Source organism: Chlorocebus sabaeus, chromosome 11 (assembly GCF_047675955.1).
Source record: "Chlorocebus sabaeus isolate Y175 chromosome 11, mChlSab1.0.hap1, whole genome shotgun sequence".
NCBI classification, from domain to species: Eukaryota; Metazoa; Chordata; class Mammalia; order Primates; family Cercopithecidae; genus Chlorocebus; species Chlorocebus sabaeus.
In genome coordinates this window covers 91,708,199-91,731,839 of record NC_132914.1, presented here as the reverse complement: position 1 = coordinate 91,731,839, position 23,641 = coordinate 91,708,199, and the positions used below count along the sequence as shown (strand labels likewise).

Genomic DNA, 23,641 nt, shown 5'->3' with positions numbered 1-23,641 from the left:
ATGAAGCTTAGTTTGGCTAGATATGAAATTCTGGATTGAAAATTAATTTCTGTAAGAATATTGAATATTGGCCCCCACTCTCTTCTGGCTTGTAGTGTTTCTGCCGAGAGATCTGCTGTTAGTCTGATGGGCTTCCCTTTGTAGGTAACTTGACCTTTCTCTCTGGCTGTCATTAACACTTTTTCCTTCATTTCAACCTTGGTAAATCTGACAATTATGTGTCTTGGGGTTGCTCTTCTCAAGGAGTGTCTTTGTGGTGTCCTCTGTATTTCCTGAATTTGAATGTTGACTTGCCTTGCTAAGTTGAGGAAGTTCTCCTGGATAATATCCTGAAGAGTGTTTTCCTGCTTGGTTCCATTCTCCCCATCACTTTCAGGTACACCAATCAGACATAGATTTGGTCTTTTCACATAGTCCCATATTTCTTGGAGGCTTTGTTTGTTTCTTTTTACTCTTTTTTCTCTAACCTTGTCTTCTCGCTTCATTTCATTAATTTGATCTTCAATCACTGATACCCTTTCTTCCACTTGATAAAATCGGCTATTGAAGCTTGTGCATGCGTCACGAATTTCTCGTACCATGGTTTGCACTCCATCAGGTCATTTAAGGTCTTCTCTTCACTGTTTATTCCAGTTAGCCATTCATCTAATCTTTTTTCAAGTTTTTATTTTCCTTGCAATGGGTTCGAACATCCTCCTGTAACTCAGAGAAGTTTGTTATTACCAACCTTCTGAAGCCTACTTCTGTCAACTCGTCAAAGTCATTCCCTGTCCAGCTTTGTTCTGTTGCTGGCAAGGAGCTGTGATCCTTTGGAGGAGAAGAGGCGCTCTGATTTTTAGAGTTTTCAGCTTTTCTGCTCTGGTTTCTCCCCATGTTTGTGGTTTTATCTACCTTTGGTGTTTGATGTTGGTGACCTACAGATGGGGTTTTGGTGTAGATGACCTTTTTGATGATGTTACTACTATTCCTTTCTGTTTGTTAGTTTTCCTCCTAGCAGTCAGGTCCCTCAGCTGCAGGTCTGTTGGAGTTTGCTGGAGTTCCACTCCAGACCCTGTTTGCCTGGGTATCACCAGTGGAGGCTGCAGAACAGCAAATATCGCTGCCTGATCCTTCCTCTGGATGGCTTCATCCCAGAGGAACAGCCACCTATATGAAGTGTCTTTTGGCCACTACTGAGAGGTGTCTCCCAGTTAGACTACTCGGGGGTCAGGGACCCATTTGAGGAGGCAATCTGTCCGTTCTTAGAGCTCAAACGCCATGCTGGGAGAACCACTGCTCTCTTCAGAGCTGTCAGACAGGGACTTTTAAGTTTGCAGAAGTTATCTGCTGCCTTTTGTTCAGCTATTCCCTGCCCACAGAGGTGGCGTCTAGAGCTAGTAGGCCTTGTTGAGCTGTGGTGGGCTCCGCCCAGTTTGAGCTTCCTGGCCGTTTTGTTTACCTGCTCAAGCCTCAGCAATGGGGGACGCCCCTCCCCAAGTCAGGGTGCTGCCTCGCAGTTCAATCTCAGACTGCTGCGCTAGCAGTGAGCAAGGCTCCGTGGGCATGGGACCCATCAAGCCAGGCATGGGAGAGAATCTCCTTGTCTCCCAGTTGCTAAGACCTTGGGAAAACGCAATATTTGGGCAGACGTGTCCTGTTTTTCCAGGTGATCTGTCACGGCTTCCCTTGGCTAGGAAAAGGAAACCCCCTGACCCCTTGCACTTCCTGGGTGAGGCACCCCTCCCTGCTTTAGCTCGCCCTCTGTGGGCTGCACTCACTGTCCAACCAGTCCCAATGAGATGAACCAGGTACCTTAGTTGGAAATGCAGAAATCACCCGTCTTCTGTGTCCATCACGCTGGGAGCTGCAGACCAGAGCTGTTCCTATTCGGCCATCTTGGAACACCCCCCCCTATTGTTTTCTTAAGTAATACAAAAAGTTAATGTAATAATTCAGCAACTAAGATCTGGGAACTTGAAACTTCATGTGCAAAATATTTACCATAATGCCTGACACAGTAGATACTCAATTAATAGTATTAGTATCATTCATACCTGACAGTTATTATCATGGTACCAACTAACATAATAAATATACAGATATTTTAAGTTGATTTCAGATTTGTAAATCAGACTTTACAGAAGTTGAAGAAGTGAAAGAAAGAAATAGGGGCAGGAGACACATTTACCTTTAATTTATTGAGTGAAACACTTTATATATAGTTTAAAGATTATTACATATTTATTTCATGGAATTTTCTTTCTTTCTTTCTTTCTTTCTTTCTTTCTTTCTTTCTTTCTTTCCTTTTCTTTCTTTCTTTTCTTTCTTTTCTTCTTCCTTTCCTTTTTCCTTTCCTTCCCTTTCCCTTTCCCTTTCCCTTTCCCTTCCTTTCCTTTCTTCGTCCTGTCCTGTCCTGTCCTGTCCTGTCTTACTCTGTTGCCCAGGCTGGAGTGCAGTGGTGCGATCTTGGCTCACTGCAACCTCTGCCTCCTGGGTTTAGGCCATTCTTCTGCCTCAGCCTCCTGAATAGCTGGGAGTATAGGTGTACATCACCACACCCAGCTAATTTTTGTATTTGTAGTAGAGATGGGGTTTTGTCATGTTGGCTAGGCTGGTCTTGAACTCCTGACCTCAAGTGATCCACCCACCTCAGACTCCCAAAGTACTGGGATTATAGGCATGAACCACTACACCCAGCCAGATTTTTTTTTTCAATTTAGCAAAATCACTATACTGTTATAAAGAAGCTTCTTACATGTTTGTTTTCCATTAATAATAACATGTAGAATTAAAAACCAAAATGCAATTGTATTCAAAATGTAATAAGTGAAATGTATTTTCATCAGAAGCACAAATTAAAGTCGGTGTAAAAAAAAGTTTCCGAATTATTTTCTTTTTTCTTTTTTTACTACTTATACTTTATTCTACTTAACTTTTCTTTTTTAAAAAAATAATTTCAAGGTTTATTTTAGATTCAGCAGGTACATGTGTAGATTTGTTACATGGGTATATTGTGTGATGCTGAGGCAGAACTTTGGGGTGATAAAGATTCCGTCACCTAGATACTGAGCGTAGTACCTAATAGGAAGTTTTTGAGCTCTTTCCCCCTCATCCTCTCCCCTCTCTAGTAGTCCCCACTTCTGTTGTTCCCATCTTTATGTCCATATGTAGTCAGTGTTAAGCTCACACTTAATAAGTGAGAACATGTGGTATTGGTATTTGGTTTTCTGTTCCTTTGTTAATTTGCTTTGGATGATAGTCTCCAGCTGTATCTATGTTGCTGCAAAGGTCACGATTTCATTCATTTTTATGCCTGCATAGTATTCCGTGGTGTATATGTACCACATTTTCTTTATCTAGTTCACCACTGTTGGGAACCTAGGTTGATTCCATGTTTTTGCTATTGTGAATAGTAGTACGATGAACATACGAGTGTATGTGTCTTTTTTATAGAATGATTTATTCTCCTTTCAGTATATACCCAGTAATGGGATTGCTGGAATGGTAGTTCTATTTTTAGTTGTTTGAGAGTATCCAGACTTCTTTCCACAGTGGCTGAACTGATTTACATTCCCATCAATAGTGTATAAGTGTTCCCTTTTTTCTGCAGCCTTGCTAGCACCTGTTGTTTTTTTTTTTTTCCTTTTAGTAGTAGCCATTTTGACTGGTGTGAGATGGTATCTCATTGTGTTTTTTACTTTGCATTTCTCTGATGATTAGTGATGTTAAGCATTTTTTTTCATGTTTGTTGGCTGCTTATATGTCTTCTTTTGAGAAGTGTCTGTTTATGTACTTTGCCCACTTTTTTATGGGGTTGTTTTTTCCTTATTGCATTATGTAAATTCCTTATAGTTTCTAGATATTATAACTTTGTCAGATGCATAGTTTGCAGGTATTTTCTCTCATTCTGTGGGTTGTCTGTTTACTCCATTGATAGTTTCTTTCGCCAAACAAAAGCTCATTAGTTTAATTAGGTCCCAGTTATCAATTTTTATCTTTGTTGTAATTGCTTTAGAGCAGTGGTCCCCAAAGTACCTGGTGCCATTTGACACTGAGGACTGGTTTCGTGGAAGACAATTATTCCATGAACCAAGGCTGGGGGAGGAATGGTTTCAGGATAAAATTTTTCCACCTTAGATCATCAGGCATTAGGGCATTAAATTCTCATAAAGAGCATGCAACCTAGATCCCTTGGATGTGCAATTCACAATAGGGTTCACACAACTATGAGAATCTAATGCAGCCGCTGATCTGACAGGAGTTAGAGCTCAGGCGATAATGGTCGCTCCCCTGCTGCTCACCTCCTGCTCTGTGGCCCTATTCCTGACAGGCCATGGACTGGTAGTGGTCCATGGCCTGGCGTTTGGGGACCCTTGCTTTAGAGGGTCATAAATTTAGTCGTATATTATTTGCCAAGGCTAATGTCCAGAATGGTATTTCCTAATTTATCTTGAGTTATCTTTTGGGTGTAGTTAAAAGTAGAGATCCAGTTTCATTCCTTTGCATATGGCTAGCCAGTTTTCCCAACACCAGTTTTTAAATAGGGAGTCCTTTCCCCATTGCTTGTTTTTGTCAACTTTGTTGAGCATCAGATCGTTGCAGATACACAGCTTTATTTCTGGTTACTGTATTCTGTTCCATTTGGCTATATGTCTGTTTGTACCAGTACCTTTATATATACTTTTAAAAAATCATCTCAACAACACTAGTAGTTAGATAATCATCATTTTATAAATGAGAAGATGAAAACACTGAGAGACTGGCCCAAGGTCACACAGCTAGTGTATGGTCAGGATTAAAATCGTGGAAGACAATTATTTCTGCTTCTGACTGGGATGGAATAGGGATGGAATTTACTTTAAGGCCTTTACTGAAAACTGGGACAAAATACAGGAAACCACGGTTTTCAGACATTGGAAAATGGGCAACACAGGGCAGATCTGAGGGAAGGAAAACAAATGATAAGAGCTCTATGATTGCCCCATCTTAGGTTCTGGAGAGAGTTTCCAGGCCACTGTACAGAGATAAAAAACCTAAATTGAGCTCCATGATCTTTGAGCTGAGGAGTTGGAGTTCAGAATTTGAGAGGCCAAGGAAAGTAGAATTTTAAAAGCAGAGTATTGGAGAGCTCCAGAGTTCTGTAGAGGGTAACTTTGCAGTATTTCTTAGTGCATGTGTGGAGGAAACTATACAAGGCCAGAGAAAGAAAATTATTTAGGTGGGACAGTCCCTAGAGTTCACATGGGACTGGGCAAACATTTATTTTTCCATTAGACAGAGTGAAAAATACTCTAACGCATGGTACTTTGAGTAGAAATCTCAGAAGGATTTTGCCTCAGTAGCAGGGCCAAATTAGCCATAGACTAAAGGCTATTCTAGTTTTGGTTAACAAGAATAAAAGTAGGCCGGGCGCGGTGGCTCAAGCCTGTAATCCCAGCACTTTGGGAGGCCAAGATGGGTGGATCACGAGGTCAGGAGATCGAGACCATCCTGGCTAACGCGGCGAAACCCCGTCTCTACTAAAAAAAATACAAAAAAATTAGCCAGGCGAGGTGGCGGGCGCCTGTAGTCCCAGCTACTCAGGATTCTGAGGCAGGAGAATGGCAGGAACCCAGGAGGCGGAGCTTGCAGTGAGCAGAGATAGTGCCACTGCACTCCAGCCCAGGCGACAGAGCAAGACTCTGTCTCAAAAAAAAAAAAAAAAAGAATAAAAGTAAGGTTTGAAAAGATCTGACTGTTTCTAAGTACAGTAACGTGTTGCTTAATGACAGGGATATGTTCTGAGAAATGTGTCATGGGGCGATTTTGTCATGTGCAAACATCATAGACTATACATATATCCACCTAGATGGCACAGTATACTACATACCTAGCCTATATGGTACAGCCTATTACTCCTAGGCTACAAACCTGTACAGCATGTCACTGTGCTGAATACTGTAGGCATTGTAACATAATGGTTAATATTTGTGTACCTAAACATATCTAAACATAGAAAAGGTTTAAACAATAAAAATACAATATTATACTCATGGGAGCCCTGTCATATACATGGACTGTTGTTGACTGAAACTTCATTATGTGGCTCATGACTGTATCTTAGCTGCATTCCAGAACGAAGATTCAGAAATATGTAAAAGAAAACAAAGAATCCAGCTCTGAAAAAATTAAATTCACAATGTCTGACATCCAATCAGAAATGACTGGGCAGCCCAGGTGGGTTCACTGGTGAACTCTATCAGACATTTAAGGAAGAATTTATGTTAATTCTCTATAATCTCTTCCAGAAGACAGAATCAGAGGAAATGCCTCCTAGCTCATTCTACAAGGCCAGCATTATCCTAATACCAAAACCAGACAAAGACATCTTCACCTGGGTAATAACAAGGGCTCCCATCCTCTGCCATGGTGTCACTAGAGACAGTGAGGAGCTTGGACATCCACTCCCAACTGGCAGTAATGAGGCATCCAGCCCTCATCCTGCCTGGGTCATGTCAGAGGAGGCCTAGTACAGGGTCAGGACTTTAACCACTACCCAGCTGTGTGTTGTCAATGGAGGCCACATCTGGCCCTGTGGTATCAATGTAGGTAACATGAGGAGCAATAATAAATTACTCCTATGCTTCCCATCCAGGGAGGTGTCAGTTGAGGCCTAATGGGGAACCAGAACTCCCACCCCTGTTCAGCATGGATATCATGAGGAGCCCTCCCTCCTTGGGTATCAACAGAAGTAGAGTGGAGAATCGGGACTACTGCCTCCTCCTGGCAGTAATGAGGTGGCAACACCACCCATCCCCTACCACAGCAATATCACAGAAAGCCAGCTAATACAAACTTTGTATAAGATCTGGAGTCTCATAACTTAATTCCCCAAATGTCCAAGTTTCAGCTGAAAATCACTTGTTAGTATAAAGTATATATAAAGGTACTGGTACAAACAGACATATAGCCAAATGGAACAGAATACAGTAACCAGAAATAAAGCTGTGTATCTGCAACGATCTGATGCTCAACAAAGTTGACAAGAACTAGGAAGGTCTGAAACTGAATGTAAAACATACTAATAGATGCCAACACCAAGATGCAGAGGTGTTAGAATTATTTGACAAACATTTTAAAGCAGCCATGGTAAGAATGATTCAATGAGCAATTACAAATGTGGTTGAAACAAATTTTAAAAAATAGACTTAGCAAAGAAACAGAGAATAAAGAGAAGAAAATTGGAAATTTTAGAACTGAAAAATAGAGTGACTAAGAAAGCCTGAGTTGCCAGGCTCAACTGCAGAATGGAAGGGATAGAGGAAAAAATTACTGAACTTAAAGGTAGAACGTTAAAAATTACCCAATCTGAACAGACTAGAGAAAACAGATTTAAAAAGCAAATAAACAGAGATTCTCAGTGTCCTGTGGGACTATAACAAAATATCTAAGATTTCTGTCCTTGAAAGGAGAAAGAGGGAAGGTTGAAAAGGTAATGGAAGAAATAATGACTGAAAACTTGCCAGGTTTGATAAAGGCACAAACATGTAGCTTCAAGAAGCTGAACACATTCACACCAAGAGATACCATGGTCAGGTTTATAAAAACTGTAGGAAAATCTTGAAAGCAGCCCAAGGAATTATATCTTACCTATTGGGGAAAACAATTAGAAAATTAGCTCATTTCTCATCAGAAATCATAGAGGCCCGAAGGAAGTGGCACATTATTAAGTGCTGAAAGATAAGGACTGTCAACTCATAATTCTATATCCAGCAAAAATATCCTTCGGGAATGTAGGGGAAATCAAGACATTCTCAAATGAAGGAAAACGAAGAGAACTTTTTGCCAGTAGACCTATCCAAAAGAGAAGTTGGTCTAAACAAGAAGAAAACAGTAAAAAGAAGGAATCTCAAAATATTGGGAAGGATAAATGTACATGGTAAACAAAACTGTGGGTATATGTAATAGACTTCCTTTTGCCTCATGAATTTTCTAAAGTTTGGTGGTTGAAGTAAAAATTTTAACTCTGATGTGGTTCTAAATGTATAGAGAAAATATTTTAGATAATTATAAATGAGCAAGGGCAAAGGGATATAAAAGGAGGTGAAGTTTCTACACATCACTAAAACTGACAAAACGAATTCAGTAGACCATAGTAAGTTACATAAATATAATAAATAGAACAACTACTAAGAAAGCTATATGAGGAGATACATTCAAAACATTATAGATAAAATGGAATCCTGAAATATGTTCATGTAACAGGCAGGAAAAACAGAGAAACTAAAAACAGAGAAGAAACAGAACAAAAGTGACTTAGTATATCAATGATAATAAATGTAAATGGTCTAAATACATGAATTAAAATACAGAGATTTACAGTGTATATTTTTAAAAATGACCTAACTGTACTGACAGTCCCCAGATTACAATAATTGAACTTGGATGATTTTTCAACTTAACGATGAGTTTATTGCGATATAACTCCGTTGTAAGTCAGGGTGCTCCTTATGACATAGTGTGGTTATGGTTTCTATTGAATGCATGTCACTTTATACCATTGTAAAGTTGAAAAGTTGTAACTTGAACCATCATAAGTCAGGGTCCATATGCTGTGTTGCCAGCATAAACTGCATTTTTCACATATGTTTTTCACTTTTCATGAGTTTATTGGTATGTAATTGCATCATAAGTCAAGGGGTAACTGTATGATGTCTGTAGGAAACTCCAAGTATAACCGTATAGGCAGTTTGTAAATAAAAGGATATAAAAAGATACATCATGGAATCATTAATTAAAAGCAGGAGTGGCAGTATTAATATCAGATAGAGCAGACTTCAGGGCAAAGGAACATAACAAAGAAAAATACCAGATTTAGGCCGTGCGCGGTGGCTCACGCCTGTAATCCCAGCACTTTGGGAGGCCGAGGCAGGCGGATCACAAGGTCAGGAGATGGAGACCACGGTGAAACCCCGTCTCTACTGAAAATACAAAAAATTAGCTGGGCACGGTGGCAGGCGCCTGTAGTCCCAGCTACTCAGGAGACTGAGGCAGAAGAATGGCGTGAACCCGGGAGGCGGAGCTTGCAGTGAGCCGAGATCGCGCCACTGCACTCCAGCCTGGGGGACAGAGCGAGACTCCGTCTCAAAAAAAAAAAGAAAAAAAAGAAAAGAAAAATACCAGATTTGTATAGAAAGAGATTATATAATGACAAAAGAGGTCAACCCAGCAAGAAGACACAGGAATACTAAATGTAAATGTATGTGCACCAGAGGTGCAAAATGTTTGAAGCAAAAATTGATAGAACTAAAAGGAGAAATAGACAAATCTATAATTATAGTTGGTGACTTCATACCCCTCTCTTAACAAGTGATAGAACAATTAAAAATCAGCAAGGATAAATAATAATGCAATAACACCATCAACCATTAGAACCTAAATATTTCATTTATAAAACATGCCACCCAAGGAGAACACCCGGACATATTCTTTTGATGTATTCACTGAATGTATATAAATGCTTACTGAACATATGCAAGATAGACCATATCCTGGGCTATAAAATAAACCCCAACAAACTTATACAACTTGAAATCATAACAAGTGAGTTTTCTGACCACAGTAGAATCAAACTAGAAATTAATAACAGAAAATAACAGGGAAATCTTCAAACACTTGGAAATGAAATGACATACTTAAAAAAAATTTATGGGTCAAGGAAGAAATTTCAAAGAAAAACATTTCAGTGAGATTACATTTCAAAAAATACATTGGATGAAAATGCAGCATATCAAAAATTTTAGGGCACAGCTAAAGCAGTGCCAAGAAAAATCTGTAGCACTAAATACATGTGTTAGAAATGAGAAAACAAGTCAGTAATGTAAGCTCCCATCTCAAGAACCTGTAAAAAGAGCATCAAAAAATAAATAAATAAAGCAAGCAGAAGAAGGGAAATAATAAACATAGCAGAAATTGAAAACAGAAATAATAGAGAAAATCAGTGAAACAAAGAGCTAGTTCTTTGAAAAGATAATAAAAGTGACCAATTTTTAGCAAGACTAACAAAAAAGATGGAAGATACAAATTTTACCTATCTCAGGAATGAGAGTATCACTCATGACCTTGCAGACATTAGAAGGGAAATGAGAATCCTTTGAACAACTCTACTGTAATAAATTTGACAATGCAGGTGAAACAGATCAATTTCTTAAAAGGCACAAACTACCACAACTCATTTAATGTGAAATCTGCAGTTTGTATAGCGCTATTACTGTTAGGGAAATTGAACTTGTAATTTTAAAACTCCCAAAATGAATAGTTAACTAGAGAATTTTACCAGGTGTTTAAAGAAGAATTAGTACCAATTCTACATAATGTCTTCCCCAAAAATGGAAGAGGAATGTTACCAATAGGGGAATCTTGGTTAAAGGATATACAGGATCCCTCTATATTAATCCTTATAATAATTCTTGGTGAACCTACCATTATCTGAAAAAGTTTAATTTTAAAAGAAGTAACTGGAGAAAGAAAAGACATCTTATACAGAGGAACAAAGAATGACAACGGACTTATTTTTACGAGTAGTACAAGCCAGAAGACAGTAAAGCAATATCTTTAAAATATTGAAAAAAAAAAAAAAAGAAAAAGAAACCTAGGCACTTTGATTCCAGAGCCTTTTCTCTTACCCATATCCCTATCTTGTATCGTAAAGGTAATAAAAACAAGGAAGGATGGAGTAATTAGATAACACTACCTTTCCCTCTTGTGTGCCTTGGGGAATTGAAGTGCTATCATTTTTTGAAAAGGAAATCAGTCACTATTCCTAGTCCTATTGTTTCTGTTTAGTTTCCTTTACTTCAATAACTTTTAAAAAAGTAATATCAGTTAGCACATTGTCTTATCTGTCAAGCAGGTTTATATTTAGAATAGAATACAGTAAATGTAGAGGTAACTGCAATACAGGCGGATTTAGATAAAGTTCATAAAAGAGAAATTTAAACAAAGCGCTTTGGAAATTTAGAGGAAAGATTGAGAGCACAAGAAATTGAGGACATCAAGGAAGATGACATGTGAGTCTGATTGAAAATGGCAGAAAAGGGAAGAGCTGAGGCTTTATCCAAGATCTGTGCCGAATGTCTGGGACATGAGTAGTGTTATGGCAATGATTGTAATAAGCTCTGCATCAGCAGAGATTTTGTGTGTGTTTGCTTATCTGCTGGGTTGTGTCCTTACTACCTAAAACAGTGTTGGGTACTTAGTAAGTACTCAGTAAATATTTGTTGCATGAATAAATACATGAATAGTAAAATTAGATGGCAGTTTTGATAAGAATGATTTGATACGTCTGGTTTAGGAGTTATAAACATGGAATCTAATTCTCAGCCATCAGCTAGCTGTCATCCAGTCTCATAGCTTCAACTATGACTTCGGCCATCACACAGATGCCTCTGAAAACGTGGAAAGGAAGCAATAATATAAGAAGTATATAGGTCAAGAACATTGTGAACTGTGTGACCCTATGTGTAAAATGGGAACTACAAGAGAAATTATTAATATTGATTTTACATGTGGAGCACTTAGCTCAGTATTTGATCCATATTAAGTACTCAGTAAAGGGCACCATTGTCTGAAACTGAGTTACACATTGACTCCTGACCTTAGATGAGCCATCACACCTGTAATATAGCACATTAAAACCATATTAAGTTACTTCATGTAAAAGGTAAACAGGATCTTAACGATCAGCTAGCCCAAGTTCTTCATTTAAACTGAGGACAGAATACAGTGGATAAAAAGGTAATCTTGGGACCTAACCAGGAAGTAATAGTTATTTGTAAAGCGTGGGAGGAAAAATAGGAGAGAAACACTAATTAGTTGGGCTTTGAGGGCTTAACTCTAAATACCACAGCTGCCTTCAAGGATGAATTTTATTCTCTGGAAAACAATATTTGTCTGCTGGATAGCTCTACCTATATTTCTCATTGGCATTTAAATTCAGCATGTCCAGAAAAAAATTGGAATCACTATGTGTTAAAACTAAAAAGGTTGTTAGAGTGCATCTAATTCAGTTTCCCATTTTACAGGTGTGGAGAACAGATCCTGCTCTGGGGTGGAGGTCTTAAACTTTTTAGATTCATTGATAGTGCTGTGATCAAACAGTTGTTCCTTGGACCACTTTTGCCTAGGTTGTGGAGCATTTCTTTAGGTTTTTTTTTTTTTTTTTTTTTTGCAAGGGGAGCTTACAGTGAGCCTTTGATGTTCATCCTGGCTGTAAACAACCTCTGTCTTGTTTTGAGCAGCAGTTTTCAACTTTTTAAAAAACAAAAAAACCCAGCTGAATCTTTTACTTAAGTTGAATCATATGAAGAAACCCCAAAAAGAGACTAAAAATAGAAGCTTATGGTTAATGCCAGAGATTTGGTGGGGGTGGTGGTAGGGGATAGATAGTTGGGGAGATCAGGAAAGGGAAAGAATGAGTTATAGACCGTAGTTGCTTGCCACTGGTCTCCAGAGGTGAGGAGCTTCTGAAATGCCTTGGAGGTTAGGAAACAGTTTGAAACCCACTGATTTGGAGGCCCACGAAGTCCAGCAGTGATAATTGGCATGAATGACAAGACCACTGGTGTCTCTGCTCTGCAAGTTCCCCAGTGACTTTAACACTTGCCCTGGAGTAATGATTTTTCAATTCTTTCTTGAATCTAAGGGCTAAGAACTAGGCCATCATTACAATTAGGACTTTAATAAACTCTCAGCTATCATTTAAAAACTCTCATCAATCACATTTGCTTTTATGTACACAGACAGGCAGTTTTTGTGTGAATTAAGTTGCCCTGACATAGATAATTTTATTAGTATAGACATAGCTCAAGAATTACAGTCATGTGAGGAAAAGCTTAGGAGTAGTCAGAGTTTTGGTCATGAACCCCTATAATGTTATGATGAATTTTAAAATACTTGATGTATTTTTAATAATTATTTTTATAGTATTATAATTTTAAATTTTAGTCAGCAACTGATTAAGCCCTGTGCTAGACACCACGTGGAAATAGAGGGAAAACAGGACACAGTCCTTGAACTCAAATTTGAGTCTCACTAAGAACAGAAAGAAGGTGATACTTAAAAATTTTTCCTTTGTACTTTGTTTCAGCACCCGAGCTTTGATTTTGTGCAATTTTTAATTTTACTGATTTGTAAAGCATGTTCATGACTGAAAATTTAATTAACTTTGTATGCTTTCTTTAAAATTATTCTTAGATTGCAAGACTGGAGGAAGATAAAGAAGAACTACGTAACCAGCTGCTTAATGTTGATCTCACAAGAGACAGCAAACGAGTGGAACAACTTGCTCGAGAAAAAGTCTATTTGTGTCAAAAATTAAAAGGGTTAGAGGCTGAAGTAGCGGAATTAAGGGCTGAAAAGGAGAATTCTGACGCTCAGGTGGAAAATGCCCAAAGAATACAGGTGCGGCAGTTGGCTGAGATGCAGGCTACAGTCAGATCCCTGGAGGTAAGATTCTAATTACTTCCCAGTAGAGTATGGCATACTTTTTTAAAGTGCAATTGACAAACCTTTGATTTTTAGAGCATAAATGTATGCTCTCCAAGCTAATGCTGACGCATTTGTGTAATCCCAAGAGTATTTATTCTTTTAGTAAAGAAGAAAGCTATTGATTCATAAGCAATACGTATGCTACCACATTTATAAAGGGATATTTATTCTGTGGGAGTTAAGTCACCTATCTGAAATGTCTTAACTCTTAAAATGCCACATAATAGAATATGCAAAATAAAAATGTATGTATTTGAGTTTCTGAAAGTAAAGTCATCTCAAACCAGAAAGAATAATTTCTTTCAAGATAGTACATTCCTTACACTGGGATTTGAGATCTTAAAGTCACAAATCCTGCTTGAACAGAAATACTATACTGATATATCTTATGATAGCTTCTTCCCAGACTAGTAAAATCCAACTGTAAAGGTATACATGCCTTTGCAGAATTATTTCCCTGGATTAATTAGAGAAAGATAAGTGTTGGCAGACCTGACTGGTACTCCTAGGGGTATTGCCTTATGAAAATTCTTGGTTTCCATTTTATTCAGACATACTTATTCTTCTTAGTTCTTAGTGCCTAACTTGTAGCAAACATACCTGTTTAATTGTTTTTATTTTTTACAATTCAAAGTGTTTCTTTTTCCTTTGGAATAGTTATAAAATGATTTGGGTGGGGGGGGGGCATTAGCGGGCATTTAATTTGTAGTTAAAATCCATATCCGAATCCAAGATGGTGATTTTTTTTCCCCCAGCCAGTGATAAAGGAATACATTGGTATGTTTTGAAGAGTAGAAGTCACTTTTTTATTTTGTTGCATGACGCTAGGTCAGTATTTACTGGTTTTCTGAATTAAAAGTTGTCAGTATCATTGTACCTTAAACATGAAGCAGTTCATTGTGAGACTGTTTATGTTGCCATCCTTCCATCCTTATGTATTTTACACAGTGACAGAATAAGTGAGACGATTGCAGTTGAATATAGCATACAGTTCTGATGGGAAACTTTCCATTGAGGTCCTTTAGAGTGATTATTTTCAGGGCAAGTTGAATGATGACAAAAGATTTGTGACATTTTCATAAGAGCCTATATTTTTATCATTTGTCAGATGAAATGAAAATAAGCATATGACAGCAAGCATTTCTTTCTTCTTTAACTTTCTTGGCTATCATTGTGCCCAGAGAGTATTATTTCATATATGAAGAAAATAGGTTTTTTCCCTAATTATTTGTCGAATATAGTCCTTACATATTTAAGATAGATGTTCCCCAACTTAAGGTGGTTTAACTTATGATTTTTTGACTATACAATGGTGTGAAAGCCATATATGTATTTATGTACTTTGAATTTTGATCTTTTCCTGGGTTACTGATATGTGGTATGATACTCTCAATGCTGTGTAGCTGCACTGAGCCACAGTTCCCAGTCAGTCACATGATCATGAGGGTAAATAACCTCTTTACTGAGTACTGTGTTGCCAGATGATTTTTTCCAACTGTAGGCTAATTCACGTGTTTTGAGGATGCTTAAGGTAGGCAGTCTAAGTTATGGACTTAGATATTTTCAATTTGTGATGGGTTTATCAGGATGTAACCTCATCATAAGTTGAAGAGCATCTATATGTACGAAATGAGCTATTATGAAACTGAAGGGTATCCTTTAAATGTCGAAACGTTTTCATTTTGATTATGTTGAGGTCGGGTATGGTGGCTTATGCCTGTAATCCCAGCACTTTGGGAGGCTGAGGTAAATGGGTCACCTGAGCTCAGGAGTTTGAAATGAGCCTGAACAACACGGGTAAAATCCTGTCTCTACAAAAAATACAAAAATTAGCCAGGCGCCATGGTGTGCACCTGAAGTCCCAGCTACTCGGGAGGCTGAGGCAGGAGAATTGTTTGTGCTTGGGAGTCTGAGGTTGCAATGAGCCAAGATCGTGCCATTGCACTCCAGCCTGGGAGACAGAGCAAGACCTTGTCTGAAAAAAATATGTGTGTGTGTGTGTATATGTGTGTGTGTGTGTATATATATGTGTATATATGTGTGTATATATATATAATGTTGAGTAGACATGTTTTTTAAAAAAGGTTTTAGTTCCCCTCCCCTCGTGAAAGAGTACTATCAATATTACCAACCAGAAACTTTTTTTGACAACCTACAGACTTCATTAACAATCTTAATTGTGTCATGAGATCAGGAGCCTCTTTGCTCACACTTAAGAAGTCTACAGATTAGCTGAGGATTTTGAAATAATATATTTCCCTATTTCTTTTTTGAAAATCATTGATTTTAGATTTTCAATTTGTACTTGTTACTATCAATGAGCCCTGTCTTCTACTTTCTAATACGCTTTTTCCTATCTGTTGTAGACTGGAAACTTCCAAAAATGTTTGAAATAAGTCAGTGTTAAAAATAAATAGACATCAAATGAATGCCTTAGGTAGTTTCTCTCATGAGAGAAGTATATAAACATTATTTTGTTGGTGGTCATTCATATGTTGTTTGTCTAGATACCTTTGTTGCATATTTCCTGAAACACTATCTTTCGAATTCTACCAATTAGTTTGAGAAAATGTTTGTTACATTGGTATATGTTAATGTTGAGGTTTTGAATAATTTTTGTATAATTGTAAATGTATTTTAAATAGTGCTTGTTTGATTTGAAATACTTGAAAAATAAATGAATTTTAAAATATTTTGTTTGAATGAAAGGCTGAAAAACAATCAGCTAATTTACGGGCAGAACGCTTGGAAAAAGAGCTACAATCAAGCAGTGAACAAAATACCTTTTTAATTAATAAATTGCATAAAGCTGAACGAGAAGTAAATACATTGTCCAGTAAAGTAAGTTGTTTTATGTTTTTGTTTCATTCTTTAGAATGTTTGTTACTATATAATGATAAATTTTATTTTTAATAATTCATTTCTTTATACTGAAATGTTTTATTGTATCATTCTACCTTCCAAGAAATAAATACATTGATCAGTAGAGTGTGTTATCTTATGCCTCTACCTCATTCTGTAGAATACTTGATACTGTACAATGACGAATTTTGCATTCTCTGTATTGAAGTATTTTTAATCCTATCACTCTGCCTTCCAAATACATGCAGAATCTGATCAGTTCTTACCACATCCACTGTGACCTTTCTAGTCCAAGCCATGATTTTTTTAGGCTCAATTTCTGTGCCAGGTTGCTTACTGGTCTTTCTGCTTTCTACCCATTCAGAGCTCTGTGTGATCTGGAGTCTTTTCACAGCCATGACCATGTATTTTTCCTCCTGTTCACTTTGCTCCCTTTGCCCTTGTCACTCTTTGAGCAAACTCACGTCTTGCTCAGAGTTTCTGCACTTGTCTGACCTTGACTCAGTCTTCCCTCACATATCCACATAACTTGCTTCCTCACCCCCTAGATGTTGCCTAACCAGAGAGGCTTTCCTTGTCTTCACATTGTAAAATAGCATCTTCCTTCTTCCTCTGTCTTTCTATCTTCCTTACCTGCTTCATAGCTCTAAATACTATCTGATATAGTTATTTGGTTTTTATGTTTTGGTCTCTCCTTTTCTTTCCCACCACCTTACTTTCAACCCAATATAAGCTCCAAGAGAGCAGGGACATTGTTTTCATCACTACTACTTTTCCAGCTTCTAGAACAGTGCCGGCACATAGTAGGTACTCAGTAAATATTTCTTCAATGAATAAATTAGTAGTAGCAGCATGTTCTACATTTATATTCTCCTTAACAGACTGGATTCAAATTCTGGTTTTTCCGTTACTAAAAAAAGCTGTGTGACCTTGGGCAGTTCACCATCTCTCTGAAACTTAAGTGAAACTTAAGCCTATGAAATGGGACTAATACCTACTTTATAGAGTTGTGGCAAAAATTAAATGTAGCTGATGATGAAAATGATAAGAGCAGTGATTATACACTGTAATATCCTTAAATAAGAAAATATTGTAACATAAATAATACAGAATTTTTAGTCCATTGACTAGTCTGTATCTCACTGTCTCAATAACTGTGTATAACCTTAGGCAAGTTTACCTAATATCATTAGGATCCAATTTCCTTATATCTGTAAGAACTCTTCCAGCCTACTAAGACTGTGTTAAGAACTACTAGGAAATAATTTGATTGCCTCCTGATTAACTATAAGTAGATTATATATTCAACAGATACACATTGAACGCTTTTAACTATAGAGTATATAAAAAAATAGATATAAAACACAAGTAAATTCAGGATAATAGGGAGTTTCCATGCTTTTCTTCCAATTCCAGTATAAATTATTTTTAGTTTTGTAAAATAATATTGAATACCTAGTATTGCAGCACATCGTTCTTGACCTGAGTAGCCAGACTACACTGCTGGAATAATTGGAACCACACATGTCGCAACAGGACATGGGATATGCTGGCTTGTGCAGTGGCTTCTCTCTTGGGGGGTCACCAAGTATAATACTTTTCATGCAGTACATTTTACCTGAGCTCTCTGGCTCACCTTTGTTCTTACCCTGATTTTCCTTCTTTTTTTCCGTATATATGCTCTTCCCTGTTGCTCTTTCCTTTTAGAGTTAGAGCATAGGTGATTTCTCCTACTCTGCTGGAGAAAAAACAGCAATCTAGTATAGTATTTATTTCTTTGTGCTTATTAATACACGTTGCTAAGAGTTGCCTGTCTTTTTAAAGGCACACTTGCATTATTTTGCATGTAAATGGAGTATTAAATACCATCCTTTAACTTTAAACAAACTAAGTTTCATTTGAAGTCTTGCATGTAAAGATTCCTTTGGAAGGGTAAATTTTAAAATAATATTTCAAACATGACTGCCACAGTTTTCTTTGCAACTTGAAATTTTCATAAACATTTTGCAATTCTAGCAAATGGTTGTTTGCGGTGCAAAGGAACACCTGGGGTGTGTTGTCTAAGTTATTCAAATTCATAAATGTTTGTCAGATTTTAGAACAAAGTTAGTCAGTGTGAGTATCAGTGTCTTAGATTAAAAGGTGTTACTAAAGATGGCCTGAAAACGATGACCTTAAGGAGATTTCACATTCAGCGAGGTAAATTCTTCTAGTTCCCTCATAACGTTTTTCATTTTCAGAATGCCAATAAAAGATAGTTTTAAGGAAGCCACTCAACAGAGTTGTCTTTATTTACCTAAATTAATGAGGTAATTACGTCTCCGAACTTTGAAAACGATCAGAATTTGAGTACCGTCTCTTTGGAATCTGTATCCAGGGCTTCTTAGGTAATACATATTGTCAATTATATTTCCGTTTTTTGCTTGTTTATACTGTGCTCTTGTGTGTCTTTCTGTGAGTATGTGTACTTTAACAGATCCTGACCCCCTGTAAAATGCCCAGTATTGCCAGTTTTGACATTTATTAAAGTTTTGTTAGTAATATCTGAATACTTCCATTGTGTGAAAAACATAAAGCAAATTCACAACATAAAGGCCAGAATCTATATGGCAGACATTCTGTGAAGAACAGGGTGACTTGATCCAGTGGAGCTTCAGGAGACCATGAATTACTTGAAATTTTATGCAACATTTTAACATGAGCATTTTATTTTTTAAAAATCCCTAATTTTCCTAGGATTTGGGACTTGATCACAAAGAAGATTAAGAACCAGGGATCTAGGGGCAGAAAGAAACCTTATTGTAACATTTGGAATTTGGTTCAGATTACTCATAGAAAGGTGCTATTATTGTCATTACTGGGTAATAAATTTTCATACGTTATTTTAAGTAAAATTCCTTTTAGTATATTTTTAGGAAATTAACAATGTTCATATAAGTGCATCGGTGATGTTAGGATGATACGAATAAGGCAATAAAGAAAAGCTTAAGATCCATAGATGAGTAAATTTGAATGCAGAGAGGACAGGTACATTGCTTGAGCATATACCACTGGTTTAACAGCAAAAGTAGGCCTGAAGACAGACCTCACTTGTTGCTTGACTTCCTATTCGGTGTTCTTTCAGTTTCAATAATTATAGTTTGGTTAAAAATGTCTTCTCATTTCAGTAAATCTTAGGGTGAAATGAAAAAGAAGTTTTTGTAGATCTTGAAGTTACCATGAGATGAATCAACTTCCTATGAAATAAGATGGCTCTAATTTTCCACCTTATGCAGCTATAGTATGTTTGTTAATGAAATGCTGTGTCGTTCTTACCCTTTTACAGTTAGTGTGTAATAGCAGGTTATAATTACGTTTGTCATAGTGATTGGATTTTCTTTGTAATTGTATTTCTTCAAAATTTTAAAGTATTTGTAACTTAAATTCTATCTGTCCATGAAATTATAATGTAGTAAAACCCAATCTACGGAAAGTTTAAGTATTAAATTCTCAGCTGCTTTCATGTAAACATCATTTTATAAAACTTACTTTTGTAGAAAAGAACTTCCAAAAGGAAATTAAAAATGCAGGCTGGGCGTGGTGGCTTGTGCCTGTAATCCCAGCACTTTGGAAGGCCAAGGCGGGTGGATCATGAGGTCAGGAGTTCAAGACCAGCCTGGCCAAGATGGTGAAACCCCATCTCTACTAAAAATACAAAATTTAGCCAGGTGTGGTGGTGCATGCCTGTAATCCCAGCTACTCGGGAGGCTGAGGCAGGAGAATCGCTTGAACCCCGGAGACAGAGGTTGCCGTAAGCTGAGATCAAGCCACTGCACTCCAGCCTGGGCGACAGAGCGAGACTCTGTCTCAAAAAATAAATAAATAAAAATGCAAAACTGATGTCAGCACAAGGTTGCCATTTTATGAACGGTCATTTAAAAATCTACGAGTTAATTTGGAGGGATGTCTTATTGTAGTTACCAGTACGAAGGCAGTACTCACTTTTCTGTTTATTTCCTTTAAATGAAGATTTTGCATGAAACTATCCCTTGAAACATTTTCAGGACCTTTTGTTGATGGAGTCTCTTCCAGTAAGACACTTCTATTTCTCTTCCTTGCCCTCTTTGGCTCTAGGACCTCTTTTTGATTTGTGTCTGACTCTCAACTCCAGTTTTTATGGGTTTTTTATTGGACTCTTAAGTAAATTGTCTTTTACTTTCCTGTTTCTGCCATCTCACATTTTCTGTATTTGACTTGTATATATTTGTAGTTTCCTACTCTGATTCCATGGTTTTCTATATTTGGGTAATATATCAGAAAACGGGTCATCTAATCTTTATGTTTGTATTGATTAAATCCTTATTATATGACTATATCTAATTTTAGAAGCTCCTTACCAAAGAGAAGGGCTATGGAAAATGAATTTATATGATTTATTCTTGTTCCTGCCTCTATCCCCTACCTCATACTTGTGCACATGCGCACACAGACACAATCTATACACATAGACTATTTTGTCACCAGATTCAATTGATTCTTCATTCCCCCCCTTTATTCATTCTTTGCCTCTTAATTGATTTATTTACCTTCAGTTTCTTAAGCCAACAGATTTGCATTAATTAATTGTGCCACCTTCAACAGCTAACCGAAAAACAACCCTTTCGTATGGTAAAGTTTATTCCGTGCCATTCCTCCACAGATTTCACATCTGCTGGTGCTCTCCATGTAATACATAGCTTGTTTTAAGGGCAGACCATGTCATGTTATACACATAATAACATTTTATATGCTGTTCCTTCTACCTAGAGTACCTTCTTTGTCCCTAACACATTTTTTATTCTTAAATTTAATTTTAATTTTTTTAGAGACAGGGTCTCACTCTGTTGCCCAGGCTGGAGTACATTGGCACAATCATAGTTCACTGCAGCCTCAAACCCCTAGACTCAAGTGATCCTCTTAGTCTCCCCAATGGCTGGGACTAAGGGGCTAATTTAAAATTATTATTATTATTATTATTTTAAGAGAAAGGATCTCACTATGTTGCCCAGAGTGGTCTCCAACACCAGGCCTGGGACACTTCCTTCTGCCACAGCCTTTTGAGTAGCTGGGATTTTAGGTGCAAGTTACTGTGTCCAGCTCTGGACACTTTTTAAAAGGAAGGTTTCAGGCCAAGTGCAGTGGATTACACCTATAATCCTAGCACTTTAGGAGGCCAAGGCAGGAGGATTACTTGAGGCCAGGAGTTTGAGACCAGCCTGGTCAACATAGCAAGAGCCCATCGCTACAAAAAAATTGAAAAATTATCTGAGTGTGGTGGTGTGCACCTGTAGTCTTGACAGCTACTTGGAATGCTGAGGAGAGAGGATCACTTGAGCCCAGGAGTTTGAAGTGAAAGTGAGCTATGACTGTGCCACTGCACTCCAGCCTGGATGACATAGTGAGACCCTGTCTTTTAGAAATATTAACAAATTTAAAAAGTTTCAGAATTTTTTCCCTGCAGATTTTCCAATCATCAAGTATTTGATTTTAGATACTTGTAATTAAGTCTTTAAGGCAAGATTAAGCCAGAGGACCATACATAGATATTCGTAAGGAAATGCCTCAGTTCTGTTAGGAAAGAACAGTGTTTTCTTGGTGTCTCCTTATTTGAAGTACTATTGCAGGCACTGACACTCCTTTCTTCTTGAAAGGTACTTAGACTCTACTTTACTATCAAAGCGTTTTCTCGTTTCCACTTATGTTTTAGGGTAAGTATTGAATGACAAGAAAATGACGAATAGTAATTTCAATTTTTAATTATCAACAGGTGAAAGAACTTAAACATTCAAACAAACTGGAAATAACAGACATCAAACTGGAGACAGCAAGGGCTAAGAGTGAGCTAGAAAGAGAAAGGAATAAGATTCAAAGTGAACTGGATGGTAATGTGTGATTTTCCTTGCTGCTGCTGCTGCTTATTTTCAGATATGAACTCAAATTATTAAAATAGTTGAACATGAATTTTTATTTCCAGATTTTCAACTTAGTTTAGTTTTAATTTTGGAGTACATATGAAATGTTTATTATATGTTGAGTGTTTTGTTCATTGTAAGACTTAATAACTTTTAAAAAATCAGTCTTATGTTTTTATCATAGTTTTTGGGTACATAAATGAACTTTGTAAATGGGATGCCATACTTCGTGATTTATAAATCTTAAATCTATTTATTGTGTAGTTTATTAGTCCCAGGACATTTTAAGTCTAGAGAATGTGAAGAAGATAATTGGGTTCCAGGCTTAATTTTTTTCAATTAAAAAAATTTTTTTTATGTAGACCCTAGGCCAGTCATTGTAGCCTAGTGTAGAGTAGGCTTATTTTTTTTATTTTTTATTTATTTATTTATTTTTGAGACGGAGTCTTGCTGTGTCCCTCTGGCTGGAGTGCGGTGACGTGATCTTGGCTCACTGCAAACTTCACCTCCCAGGTTCATGCCATTCTCCTGCCTCAGCCTCCCGAATAGCTGGGACTACAGGTGCCCACCACCAGGCTGGCTAATTTTTTGTATTTTTAGTAGTGACAGCGTTTCACTGTGTTAGCCAGGATGGTCTCGATCTCCTGACTTCGTGATCTGCCTGCCTCGGCCTCCCAAAGTACTGGGATTACAGGTGTGAGCCGTGCACCCGGCCAAGTAGGCTTATTTTTAAGTTCCAGTTTAATCTTAGAACATCCATCTCATCAGGTTTCTTCATTATTTATGTTGTTTCTAACTTGAAGTATTTAAATAAGCTTACATTTGGCCTGTAGCTATCCTTGAGTTGATCTGTAGTTGAACTCATTTCAGACAGAGTTTATGATGAATGCCTTTCATGTTTTGAAACGGGATCTCACCTTGTTGCCCAGGCTAGCTTTGAATTCCTTGGCTCAAATGATCCTCCCACCTAAGCCTCCTCAGTAACTGGGACTACAGGTGCTAACACCGTGTCTGTATGCTGTGAATGATTTTTTCCAATTATTGATTTCTATTTATTTGGCTCATGGATTTCCATAGAGTTAGGGAGTAAATTTTTTTAGGAACTTAAAGGATGCTGCATTTTGTTTTTACTTTGAGTTAGATGTGAGTTTGCTTTAATTATTCCATCTGCAAAGTATTTGCCATTTCATCACAAAGATTTCTGAATTCATTATACAAACTTGAAAGTGTCCGTGTTATTTATACTTCTGCTAGAAATCTAGCAGTTCTGCTAGAATCAACAGGTTTTGAAGGGTTTTGTGATTTATTTCACTCTGCTATCGGCCAGCTTTGTCTATGATGCT

General features: G+C 37.3%; 1 protein-coding gene across 9 annotated transcripts in view; it reads left to right on the top strand.

The window, feature by feature from the left end:
- The window catches only part of CEP83 (centrosomal protein 83), a 161,373-nt gene that overhangs the window by 62,869 nt on the left and 74,863 nt on the right, over positions 1–23,641 (top strand). For all 9 annotated transcript variants that reach the window (XM_073021000.1, XM_008004259.3, XM_037996706.2 and 6 more), the window contains 3 exons: positions 13,213–13,464; positions 16,216–16,347; positions 22,154–22,268. In XM_073021000.1, the coding sequence (XP_072877101.1) occupies positions 13,213–13,464; positions 16,216–16,347; positions 22,154–22,268 (499 nt within the window). The remainder of the gene's footprint in view (positions 1–13,212; positions 13,465–16,215; positions 16,348–22,153; positions 22,269–23,641) is intronic.